The sequence below is a fragment of the Plecotus auritus genome (genome assembly GCF_963455305.1).
Source record: "Plecotus auritus genome assembly, chromosome: 4".
NCBI lineage: Eukaryota > Metazoa > Chordata > Mammalia > Chiroptera > Vespertilionidae > Plecotus > Plecotus auritus.
Genome location: NC_137775.1, coordinates 151,530,516 through 151,544,195, shown reverse-complemented (window position 1 = coordinate 151,544,195; position 13,680 = coordinate 151,530,516). Strand labels below are relative to the sequence as shown.

At 38.5% G+C, this 13,680-nt stretch overlaps 1 protein-coding gene across 5 annotated transcripts in view; it reads right to left on the bottom strand.

The window, feature by feature from the left end:
• Positions 1-1,566: 1,566 nt before the first annotated feature.
• Positions 1,567-13,680, bottom strand: part of RELN (reelin) — a 462,208-nt gene continuing 450,094 nt past the window's right edge. For 2 of the 5 annotated variants that reach the window (XM_080663647.1, XM_080663651.1), the window contains exons 62-66: positions 12,570-12,767; positions 11,800-11,898; positions 11,096-11,179; positions 7,020-7,155; positions 1,567-2,664 (exon numbers count right to left, since the gene is read on the bottom strand). In XM_080663647.1, coding sequence (XP_080519773.1) covers positions 7,026-7,155; positions 11,096-11,179; positions 11,800-11,898; positions 12,570-12,767 — 511 coding nt within the window. In that variant the 3' untranslated portion in view covers positions 1,567-2,664; positions 7,020-7,025. Of the gene's footprint in view, positions 2,665-7,019; positions 7,156-11,095; positions 11,180-11,795; positions 11,899-12,569; positions 12,768-13,680 lie in introns of all 5 variants that reach the window. The other 3 variants (XM_080663648.1, XM_080663650.1, XM_080663649.1) reach the window with 3 other exon arrangements.

The following is a 13,680-nucleotide window of genomic DNA, read 5'->3' as shown; positions in this document are numbered from 1 at the left end:
GAGAGAGGCAGGGTCTGATCTGCAGCCTCCGTGGCAGCTGTTGATCAGCCCTTGCCTCTCTTTTTCTCTGGTCTTCACCAGCAGCCACGCCTCTCTTTCTCTCCGGGCCTCCGTGGGGGCTGCTGATCAGCCCGCCTCTCTGATCAGGCCTGGAAGATTGGCCTCGAGATGCTGACTGGCATAGAAACTGACCAATCAGAACCAAATCTGGGTGAACTGTGAGAGCCAATGGCTGCCTAGGAGGCGGAGCTTCTGATGCTGGCATAGAAACTGACCAATCAGAACCTAATCTGGGTGAACTGCGAAGGCAGAACCTAAGGTGGGGGCTGAGGAGGGGTTTTAAGGGCAACAGCTATTTGGTGTAAGATGTAAGAAAGCGGTTCAATTTTTTAATGACTGGTTTGGCAGTATAGTGCATATGGCTGGCTATCAGTCCAGATATAGGGATTATGTATTTTTGTCTGCCAAGAGCATCTCCTCCTGCTGAAAAAGGCTCCCCCCCATTTAAGCAATCCTATCCTATATAATATATCTATACTAATTAGATTTGCCATCTTCTGGATGTCTGACTTCCTTCTGGACAAAGCCATGGTGGTGGGGGCTGAGGCAAAGGCAGTTAGGGGTGATCAGGCCTGCAGGGGAGGGCAGTTGGGAGCAACCAGGTTGGCAGGGGAGGGCAGTTGGGGGCAAATCAGGCCTGCAGGGGAGGGCAGTTGGGGGCAAGATCAGGCTGGCAGGGGAGGGCAGTTGGGGGTGATCAGGCAGGCAGGCAGAGAGGTTAGGGGCAATCAGGCAGGCAGGCAGAGGCAGTTAGGGGCGATCAGGCAGGCAGGCAGGTGAGTGGTTAGGAGTCAGCGGTCCCAGATTGCAAGAGGGATGTCCGATTGCCAGTTTAGGCCTGATCCCACAGAGATTGGGCCTAAACCGGCAGTCGGACATCCCCCAAGGGGTCCCCAATTAGAGAGAGTGCAGGCTGGGCTGAGGGACTCCCTCCCACCCCCCACCCCCCCGTGCATGAATTTCATGCACTGGGTCACTAGTATATTATAACAATATATGCATGTATTTGTAAGCAACATATAGTATTTATTTGCAAGTTTTAAAATCCAATAAATGGCATCATACTATGTAATTTTGTAACTTATTATTAACAGGTGCACTACAAGTTTATTCAGTTTAACTATCATACAATATTCTATTATATGAATAAACCACAATTTATCTATTCTGTTGTTGATGCATACTTGGATTGTTTCTGATTATTCGTAATTATAAATAATGCTGCTGTTAACATTCTTGCATACATCTCTTTGTGTATATATGTTAAGAGTTTCTCTGTGATAAATGCCTAGAAGTAGCTGGGTCATACTGTATGTACATATTCAACTGATATTGTAGCATATTCAATGTTACTGACATAAACACTACTTTCTACAGAGATTTTCCATTCTCAAAGATGAAACAAAACACCAGTAAATGTATTTGACATTGTCCTTTGCAAACCTGACCAGGCTTACAAACCCTATACAAACTTTAAGACTGAATAAAGACAAATGAGCTTCAGACGGCTTTTGGACATATTTTATTGAAGCATGGGCTTTGAGCCAGGTCCACGCTACAGTGCAACCTTTTAGTTAGGTTAATAAAGAGTTCAGGGCTACAGGTCCATCACAATGTTGCTGGTGTTGGCACAACTTCATCAGAAGGCAGGAATATGACCCGCAGGAAAAACAAGCCACAAAGAGAACACAATGAAAACATCCACTGTTTTACAAATCACTCTGTTACCACAGACACAAGATGGCAATTACTCCTGGTAAATCAGCCACAGAACACTTAAAAGAAATCTTTAGACAAGGAAATGGGAACTCCTTTGTGGGAGACAGGGTTTTCATCCACAATTTGTAAGTAGAAAATATTTCAAGGTCAGGCATTTCTCTTATCCACAAAACAATGCTAAACCAACATACATTTTAAGGAGTATATTAAGGTACAATATCTTTACAACTATCTTCTTGAGTAGGTATTTCAAAGAATTTTCTGCAGAATATAAGTAGCCCGAAATTCAGCAGCAAAATATTGCAACATAACAAGTAAATACAGTGTCCATGTTATATAGTAGAAGAGAATACATAAAAGGACTCATGATGATAATTTAATCATATAAAACATGATACATAGCTGAAATACAGTCCACTTAAATAGCGTTGTGACCAAGAATGTTAAATGCCATTTTGAACATAAAAAATCTCTTAAATTTTTGTGCTTAAACTTTTTTTTTCCTGTTAAACTATTTCTTATTTCCAATACTGCCACTGTAACTGATATTACAACAGATCACAATTTTCACGGACACATCAACATGAAGACATTTACTTATGAGAAAATAAGTCACTTAGCATTAGTTCACAGTGTGGGACAGTGGTGGGCACTCGGTCTTGAGAAGGGCTTTCAGGGAATCCCCAAGTCCTTCACAGGAGTTTCCTGATCTCAGATGCAGTGAGAGGTTTAAAAGAATGAAAAGCAACACATCACATGTTGGAAGGAAAAAGAAACGTTTTGATTCTTCATGGGTTTCGTCTAAGTGACCTTCGTCTTCTGTTGTAGAAGTGCCTGAGCCCATGCTGCCGTGAAAAATTCATCATGTAATTTTGTTTGCGGGTGCTGTTACAACCAGGAAGGATCGAGGCAGAGAGGGAAAGGAGAGAGAGCATTAAGTCCAGTCCCTGAAAGTGCAATCCAGTCTAAGTCCTAAGCCACCGTGATATGTATTTGAACATTTTCAGGGTTAATAGGTCATGATGACATTGCCACCCCGGGACAGAATAACTGAACTTTGACATCTGTATTCATTGCTTTTGGCCTTGAAGAAACCCCCTTCTATTTATGAGTGCGCTCCAAACCAGAAAAAAAAAAGGCAAGTTCTTTTGATTCATAGCAAGAGTAGACTGAAATTGGGGATTTACACTTTTTATTCTTGAATCTTTTCTGAGAACATTTACTTGGGTGAATTTCACTTGAGAGACAGCATGTGTTGTTACCCATTACCTTATTTAAATCCATTTTTTCACAAGTAGGAATCATAATTTGATTCCTTTAACAAACCTTTTCATTTAAGGCAAAAGCGAACTTATCATCTGAATCAGCTTGACATTCCTATTTTACGCAGTCTCGAGGCAAATGAAGAGGTAAGTTTTCCCCTGAACGTTGGATTCCACTACCTTCCTTAAACAATAAGCAGCTGGGTTCATATGCTATGAATATGACCTTATGAAAGAGACACTCCACTGAAAACAAAAGTGTAATTAAATGTGTAATCATATTTGCATGTATATGTTTCCCATATGTTTGTACATACTCAGATTCATACATGCTATGTGCGAAGCTGGTAAAAATACTGAAAATGGATTTTAGGAGTCTGCAGGGAATTGTGCAAAACTGGTAGAGACAGCTGTTTTAGTATGGAAAACACATTTTGAAAAGGATCATTATCTACTAAGTGCTTCCTATGTAAAAAGGACAATGTATTGAACTAGTCAGGTGTCATGAGAAAGAATCCTGTTACCTCTTTAGGCACAAAATATTGGGACTGGCACTAGCTGTCCCCCTGCCAGTGCTGTAGGTCACCTGGGGCCCTTTCCCTGAGCTATTACAGTGGTTTGAACTAGCCTCCTCATTCTCTCCCCTTAGGAAACACCACTGAAAAGAAATCATGAAATACTAAGAAAGCATTGTTGAATGTGCAATTGTATGTACTTGTGAGTGTATCTTCCCACACATACATACAGTGGATTTTATTTTGGGTTGGCAAATGTTTTATGATTTGTAATAATGCCAAGTTTGCTAGGGAGCTAGGGATCAGGTGCCTGCTGGTCCAATCTTTCTGGAATGCTGAAATGCTGCTGAAATGCTGCTTGACAGGACCTCCTGAATGCCTTTTTCTTTTAAAAATTAAAAAATTCCAATTACAGTTGATATTCAATATTATATTAGTTTCAGGCGTACAGAATAGTGGTTAAACATTTATATAACTTATGAAGCAATCCTCCTGATAAGTCTAGTACCCACCTGGCGCCGTACAGAGTTATTACAATATTATTGACTATATTCCCTATGCTGTACTTTACATCCCTGTGACTATTTTGTAATTGCAAATTCATGCAGTGGGCTTTGCACACAAGTTTCAGTAAACTTTCCCTCAAATTCTGGCTTTACCTTGTTAAAAAGGCATTCACAATCCTCTTGTCTAGGGAGCAACTTCGAAGTCAATTTAGCCAGATATTTCAAATCTTCTACACATTTAATCGTATTCTGTTTTTCAAGTCTTTCTTCTACTATACTACATCCCCACCCCTATACAGACTGCTCTATCCAAACTCACCTTGAACTTCTTCCATCTGCATCATTTGCCATCCTCAACATTGCTTCCTAAATTTCTACTTATTTTTCAAGTATTGCATTTTACTAATTGCTCACCCCCTCCAAAAGCAATCCCCCCCGCCTCTACTTTGAACGCTCCTAGTGCTTATTTTCTGCTTTGAATGGAGACAATTTGGCTCCCCAGGACTAAACTTTTGTGGCAGCCTATCCCTCAATTTCCCCCACCCCCACACCGCAGCCTGAGCCTCCTGCCTCACCAACGGCATGGTCATGGTCGAGGCATGTTTGCTGAACTTTTGATGACTTACTGATTGGATTCCTGTTGTAAATCATTACTCTTTAACTATAAGGAATAACTGCAAAGTTAAAGCAATGAAAATTATTCTGTTGAAAGCACGTTTAAAGGTATAAGGTACTCAAAGAGAATTTAAAATATTTTACATGAAAAAAAAAGATAAACTCAGAACACTCAAGATGTTTAGTTATCTCAATGGAACAAAGGAACATTTAAACAAAAATTGCCACGCATGATTAATGGCTTTAGAGCAACTTCTCCATATCACTATATATTATGGACTGACATAAATTCTTCATCTTTGTGAGAAAATAAATATTAGCAGGTTTTAGATCTTTAATACCTTTACTATCAGCCCAGTGTGGAAGCTTATATCTAATTTAGGGGCATTTTGATTTACTGGATACTTATGAATTTCAAATAAATTTATGTGTCAGTAGCATATCTTTGGATCCCTGCAAATGTTGATATGCACACAGCATTTGCTATAAATGCCTGGTGTTTATATAGTCACATTAAAAATGGCCACATTTTCAAAGCATCCTTGAAACTGACTAGTAATTTTGTATGTAAAACATAAACATCTTTGGAGTAAGTTAGATTGGAATCTAATGAAGCAGATTTTTCCAGTTTTTAAGCTTTTTAAAATCAAGCACCCTGGCAAGTTATGCCAAAATGCTGTCTGCCTCTAGAACCATTTCATAAACTGACATGGTTATTGAACAGTTACTGGGGCCTCTAAACTGTCTAACTTACAGGATTGCGCACGAGGGAAATTTTAAGTTTGAAGAGCTCATGTTTATTTTTTGTGTGGAGCAGATCTGTGAGCCTGTTTTTGTTTTGGATACACAGAGATGTATCGCTGTAGATAACCTTGTAACCAAAATAATAATAGGTGTGATAGAATTTTAAGTATTTATTCTGTCACTGCAATTATAGGGAAAGTAATTTTTATTACATGTCCAATGAAAGCAGATATTGTTCATCCCAAGACATATCAACTGTGCTAATTGACATCAATTTGCTTTGGCTATGGAAGGACTAGGCCTGTTTTAAAATTCTTCCATTATGATTAAGCCATTAAAAGAAGGGAAAATGAACATCAATGGCCTCTTGGAAATGCGAACTTAAATTTCCAATTCTGTTTAGGGAGTTTAGGGACTTAGATGGCATATGAGATTATTAAATTCTCCCTATTTCTGCACAGGAAATGTGGATATTGCAAGATCTTTCAAGAACTAGTGACTCTGTCCTTTTGAACTGTTACTATCTTAGGTCATTTATTATTATGAAAAAATTCAATTGATTTTTAATAGATTCTAAAGGAAATGGAGAAGACAGTCTTGGGGAACATAATTTGAGCTCATAGACCACTTAGGTACTTTTGTTGATCAGTAACTAATTCATTTCTCATCAAAACATATGATATAATAAATAATGCTTTATATAAATGCAGAAATAAGAACCCAGTGGACTGCCATATCTTTCAGGGAAGTACTGGCGACTGGAAGATGGAACACTGCTGTTTAAATCAACAACGAAACCCCCCTGCAGAGCGGATGCTGCACACTTTACTTTCAGGGCCATGCATTTTCAGGGCGGCTACAGTAAATGAGTGTGGGCTCACATAGTTCACAAATGTTGAAGATTTCATATTTATTTTCTCTGATAAATGAAATAACATTTGTTAACGTGTACCTCAGGGAGTTGTAGGTTTAAATGAAAACCTGTAGCATAATCTGCAAGTATTTAATAAATGATAAACATTTTACCTTCTTTCCTAAGTATCTCCATTAGGGAACAAATATAAATATATGTTAAAGAAGGCCAATCTTACCTAAGGATAAAAACCTAGAACTCACAAATATTATAAATAAATCCATCCCCTTCTACCAATTCATTCATTAACTTAGATTAGAATGGAGAAGTAAGGCATCCTCACACATCTGCAGCACAATTGATCTTCTAAAAGACATTACATTTAATCAGACCCCTAGCTCTCTGGCTCACATTTTTATTTTCACTTTCCCCTCGTAATGAATGTATGAATTGTGAGCACTTCAACAGCACCTGATACAGTCCCAGGCTCAGGGTCAAGTTGTTTCCTGATGAAGGAATGCTGATTGTGCCCAATATTGTTTACATTTGAGAATAATCACAATTCAACTGAACTCTGAGTCTACATGATACAGGTTTCAAAAGTTCCTGTATGTCTCAATATCACGTGTAACTTCATTTTCATGTATATATTTTTTCAACTGCATAGGTCTTCAACAAAACTTCTCAGTTAACGTAGGTACAGCGATGAAACTATTAGTACCCTAGAATTAGTAACAGGACTTACCTTACTCTAGTGGAAAACCAATGACAGCAAATAATGAAATATAACACAAGTTAAAAAATGCCTTTCAATGCATGCAGCACTGTGATTAGTCATAAAAGTCTGATCAGGTTTAGACGCAATATAGGATTTTTCATCTCTTTTGAAAATAAAAATTAAAGATGTTATTCCTTATTCTTCTATACCTCATATATACATATATTTAACTTTTCTATGTAATGCAACATGCAATATTTGCTCATAACCATATGTCAAAGTACATGTAGCTATAGTACTACATTTGGCATAAATGTTGCATATAAAGTATAAATATGAAAGTACTGGTTTAATAACCACTACTAATTTTATTTTGTTTTAAATTAATTACATTTTAGAAAATAGTTATTCCTGAATATATTAAGGAATGGGCTTTTAAAAATATAAAGTCCTATATATCAGATAACAATCAAATTTAATAAAGGACAAATATGCTTTGCAACAAATGTAATATGCTCATCTCCATAAATCATTTGTGCCAAAAATATGACAGTATTTTGATAATGAATAGCATAAAGGGATGGTCATGATGGAACACATATTATTAAAATCTGATAAATGCATTTAAGATCATAGTTGGCAACATATTGGTTTTCAATTTTCAGTAAATGTGGTAATAATTTACTTTTTCATAAATCAATTCACACAGGCTAACTCTTTACTGAGTAATTTACTTTCAAGATACACATGCAAAAATTGGCCCACTCCATTATACACATGACAGCTGGTGACTTAGACACGTACACAGGAAATGTGATGTGTGAATGAAATGCATAGTTTGGTGAGGGAGATTCTTAGGATAGAAGTATGAGTGCCCAACAAAAACATTAAGACAAAGAATTCACTTTTATCCTAAGAAGGATCCCACCAGCATGGATCTTGTGAGGGATCTGCCCAAATGTATTCACAAACATTTACTGAAAAACAAATGTTCTACACTAGCAAAAGAATTCAGAGAAATTAGGTTTCTGACACTTGATTGTCAATGACTGTGTTATGCTACATCATTCAGACGTAACAGAATGAGGACTTTTTGTAAGCTAGTGAGGCTGGAAAAAAGTGGCCTGTCAGTTTGGTTCATCTGTTCCATGGCAGATTAGTGAAGTGCTTTTCAAGGGCAGGTTTTATTGAAAAACATCAGAGTGGGAAGATTACTCTCTCAAACAAGCATCAAGCATAAATGACTTTGCTTGTTAAATGCTAAATGGTAGTTTTTATCTTTATGGCTGGGTGGGGGTGGGGGGCTTCTCATTCTGTATATCCATATTTATGAAATTCAAATCCTTCCACAGGGAGTATTTTAAAAGTAAGACATTAAATTAAAAACACATTATGTATCCTGTTCATTTAGGATGAATTCCTAAACCTTGAAATACTTTCAAAAGAGCTAAATTTGTTCTCATCAAATTCATATATCTTCTTGGTTAATATGGGCAGTACTGAGGTTAAATTCAAGATACCATGCATGACCAATTTTTCTTTCTAAGGATTTTTAGCATGTGTACTTGGTGCACATGCACAAAAGTGAAACTATGGTAATAAAGCTAGACTAAGGCCAGTCTTCACTCAGAGAAGGAAATACATTTAAAAAGTGTATCGCCCCCAATCACTAATCGCAAATTCATATTAGTGTGTCTCATTAGGTAGGGCTTGCATCTCTTTAGATATGGACCTCAGTCTCCTCCCCCCTCCACACCTGAGGAGTTAATATTACTAATTTATAGAACTAAATGTCATTATTAAGAGTATAGTGAATAGAGAGAATATACGTATTTAAAATATATTTTTTATTGATTTCAGAGAGGGAGGAAGGAAGAGGGAGAGAGAGAAACATCAATGATGAGAATCATTTATCGGCTGCCTCCTGCATGCCCCCTACTGGGGATTGAGCCCATAACACGGGCATATGCCCTTGACTGTAATCGAACCCAGGACCCTCCAGTCTGCAGGCGGGCGCTCTATCAACTGAGCCAAACTGGCTAGGGCAATAGAGAGAATATTTTGAATCAATAGGAATTCTTGGCGTATTCCTTCTCTCTATTTCTAAATATACATCTATGGTAGCAAAGTTAAAATTAGTAATATTTGTGATCATGACATGAGCTTTGGCTAGCTTCTTTGTGCCTCATTTGGTTGAAAGACTGAAAAATTATTTTATTATATTTTTTGGAATTCTCTGGAACTTTCTTTTTATTTTATGCTCATAAAATCAATGAATTATAGCTACTAAGGGCATATTAACTAGTGAATACTTTTTAAAACTTTTTGTGACGCTTCTGGAAAGAAATACTTTGAAAGTATACAGTGGCATAAAAATGTTGACTCCCAAGGCAAGAGCAAAACATCAAAGTCATATTCCTGAAAATATATATTCTTTGTATTGTACTTTTTAAACAACTCATTTATTGAACTCAACTTCATGATGTATGTCTCCCCAAAAAAGGGAAAAAATAAAGTCCTTTAATGTTAACAAATTTTTGAATTTTCATTAAAGAGATAGCATTTGCTTTTAAAACTATATATGTAATATATATAAATAAAGTGATATGGTGATATGTATAAAGTTATACTATTTAAATTATTCTCTGAAAGAAGATGCAGAATAAAACTCAAATGATGCAACAGTGTATGTGTGACAATACTCTCTTATCATTGAAATGTTTTAGTGCCCTGCAGAATAAGAGCAGAGAGGTGCCTAGTGAGTTATACATTCTTCAAAGTATTAAAATTCCAGAGCTGGGATGTACTAGTAAGTGAAGTCTTTACAAATACCAATTATTGCTCCAGAAAAACACCAGAAACAATAGGTGTGATCAATGTGATAGATCTCATACAATCTGAACTTGAGTCTTGTAATAATATCATGATGCTGGTAGCTGCTTATAAAACTTAGAACCAACACCAGGTATTCGAGATTTCCTTGGGAGTTGTGTGGTGGTGCTGGTGTTCTGAGGGCCGCTGGGGCAGCAGATCCACAGGAAGCAGAGAACAGAGTTCTGCCTCCAAGTTGTGAAGGGTTATTTCCTACCAGGGAGTATATTTGCACTTTTGACCCCATGTACTCTTTAACTTTAGTCCAAGGGAGGGACTCATGGTGATGATACACCTCTGAAATCCAAGACAGATAACCGCGATTGCTTGGCTGGGTGGCAGGTGAAAAGTATCTACTCCAATTAAGAACTGTTATGTCTAGCTAAGGGCAGAAACTAGCATCCTGCCTTCTTCTGAGGACTGTTACGTTTTGAAGTTTCCATAGGAGTTGGCAATGCTTTGTCAGGCACAGGAAGCCCCATTAATGTAAACTGTCTTGGCAAGAGACTTGAAAGATATAAAGTGGTTATTGACTCTAAATTTGATTCTCAACCAGTTTATTAGAATCACCTGAGGTGCTTTTAAAACAGACTGATACTCAGGTCAATTGAAATCAAATCATCCGTAGGGATGGGCCTGGGCATTGGGACACTGCCCAAGCCCTAAGGGATTCTGATCTTTAATCAGATTGAGAAGCACTGCTCTGAAAAAAGTAGGCAGGGCAGAATGGCTCTAGGGATGGTTTTTGGTCTATTTGGACATCGCTCTCTGGCCTTACTTTATATGTATTCATTTTAGAAACCAGGTTATTCTATTCTCTTGGATTAATGTCGTCTGAGGAAATTAATATCTAAGTAAGACATCAGCCTCATATATAGATTCAAATGAGTCTGGACTGTTATTTGAAACTTCAACTTTGTCTTGTGGAGGCAGAGCCCAGCAAGTTGTCCAAAGCAGCAGAGCGCACAGTGGGGGCTTGTGTAGGGACCGGGTTGCTCTTGGATTTGGGGGTTGATATGGATGCCATGCAAGCAGGTGCCTCAGTGAAAACTAAGACGAAGGCTAACTCAAGACTGAGAAATTCAGCTCATGGCTATGATTGAAAGAAAACAAATCTGGTAGTTTTCCTACCAATTAATTATATAAATTTGCTTTCAAAATGACTGAAATCAGTCAACAGACTGATTTCATTATCGATTTGGTAAACAGAATGAACATTTGAACCTATCTACCGAGAAGATTCGCCTCTCCTTGCCAACCACTTGGAGCCATCAGTCCGAACCCGTCGAGACATAAGCATTCCAGTTCTACAGGAACTAGATTGTTAGAGAAAAAGCAAGTCATCTCTCTGTGCAACAGTCAGCCCGGCTAGGTGACAGTGGTGCCAACCTTACTATATGGGAGAAACCAAAGGGGAATACCCTTCCCTTGTTAGGTGCTGGGGCTGGTCAGGAGGAATTTGAAACTTCAAATTCTTTGTTCTAGTTGCAACTGTGTCATTACAAGAAAGAAAGCCTCAGGCTTCTGTGGCTGAGAAGGTGTTTGTAACTGGGCACATTAACTAGTAATACTCTGCAGATTAACCAATACATATCATTTCCCTTTCAGGACATCATTCCATTTTCTAAGGCAATCCAGATCTGGTGAAGGCATTGTTTCCCATTTACCTGGAGACTTTGTTTGATCCAATTAAACTATTATTGACAAATTCTTAAACTTTTTGCTTATTGTGTTTTCTAAGGTACATTCAATTACACTGGGGGCTTTATTATTTCACGTCGACTCGAGTTATAGATTGAGTTGCTGAAGAGTATTAAGCCAAAATCCCGAGGGGATCTCTTCAGGAAGAGTTCTTACTGAATTAAGGAGCATGTCATATCAAAGGAATTCAAACCTTTCTAAAATGAACATGGGATGCTACGTATCAGATACTCACAGGACGACCTCCACGTGGTCCAAAGCCCATTGATCGTGACCCGTTCCGTTGTGGCGTGGTTGCCACCAGCGTAATAAAACTCCTTTCATCCGTGCCTCCCTGGATCACAGACAGAAGGACAAAGAGGTTAAATACGAGAAAACAGAGACCTTTCTGGTGTGTGATTTCCAGACTTCACATATAATAGGCTAATCTAAATCAATACAACTTTGGGTATGGAATTCAGATTTGCTTAGGTCGCAGGATGCTTCTGAGAAGCATTAATTTTATTGGCTATTCAAGGACTTGTAATACGTGTACATCTCTCCTCTTTATTCCTCTTCCTATACGAGTAATGGGAAGAGCAATTCAGTCAACAAACATGATGTGCCTTCGGTGTGACGGGCACTGTGCTAGGAGCTAGGGGTACAAAGGTGACAAAAAGCTATGCAAAAGTGACATAGTTGCCTATCTTCAGAAAATTTCACATTAAGTGTACCCAGCAGAAATGAAAAGTGTTGCTTTCTACATGACTAGAAATACTGGTTAGAGGAAGGAAAATATGAAAAAAGCACTGTTATTACGCTCTGTTCCCTCTGGTCCGATGCCTTGCTTCAATTTCTACCTGTTAATCTCATAGGAAACAGTAACACAACTTGGGAGATGCAGGTTGGTCTTAGTTCTGCCACCACTATGTTTGTGGTGTTGGTCCAGTAACTTCAAATTTCTAGCTCAAACTCTGATTCTCAGGGATCTTGTGTGAGACACGCCTCTCCGTTCAGGCCACTCACAGGGGGACGTTGTAAGACACCCGCTGAGCCTGTGTGAAATCCTTGGGCTGGTGCTGCGCGATGACGTGCCAGGTGATCCCGTTGTTGACGCTGTACTGCAGCAGCACGGCCTTGTCCACTGCGTGGGGGCTGCTCAGGTCACTGTTGCAGCTGTCCGTCTGCGATGTGCTCCCGATTTGCAAAACAAACATGATTTTGCTGAAAAACACAGGGGAAATCATCTTTTTAAAAAATATACATTTTTATTGATTTCAGAGAGGAAAGGAGAGGGGGAGAGAGATAGAAACATCAATGATAGGAGAGAATCATTGATCTGCTGCGTCCTGCACGTCCCCTACTGGGGATCAAGCCCCGCAACCTGGGCATATGCCCTTGACTGAAATCGAACCTGGGATCCTTCAGTCCTCAGGCTGACTACCCACTGAGCCAAACCAGGCAGGGCAGGGGAAGTCATCTTTAAACAAGAGTCAGGAAGTGTTAAAGGAGTTGCATTTTCTAATTAAAAATCTTTTTTGTTCCTAAAGTCCATAATTCCCTAGTTCATAATACAGTCTTATGACTAAATCACATTAGTAGTAAAATTTGTTTATCTTTTACAGCTTACATATGAAAAATAATCTCGAAAAGGCTCATTTCCTACACAAAGAAAGCAATTCTGACTTTCAAAGATCTGTCCTCTTTTTCACGATGCTGGAAATCTTGTTCTAGTATTTCACCTGAAACTCCTATTCTCTGAAAGGTATGAGCCAAACAGGCACTGAGGACAAGGAGAGGACAAGGAATAAAACCACAATATTTATGCTACATGCTTCTTTTACAAGTAGCTGCAAGCTGAATAGCATCTACACAAGGATAAACCATCATGCTATTTTAGGAAAGGACTTCTGGAGATCAGAGCAGAGGGAAAACTGTGTTAGACATGCAGGCTCTCCACCACGCCTGCTATTCTCTGACATGCATGTCCTTTTGATTTTCCTTGCCCACAGAAGACAGTTTTCAAACATAAAAGATCTATCCTCAGTGATGAACAGAGTAGTTCCATTTAGAGTAGATGTCAAATAAAGCAGTAGACTGAAGACTTGTAACTGCATACATTAATTTAAAACAAAGT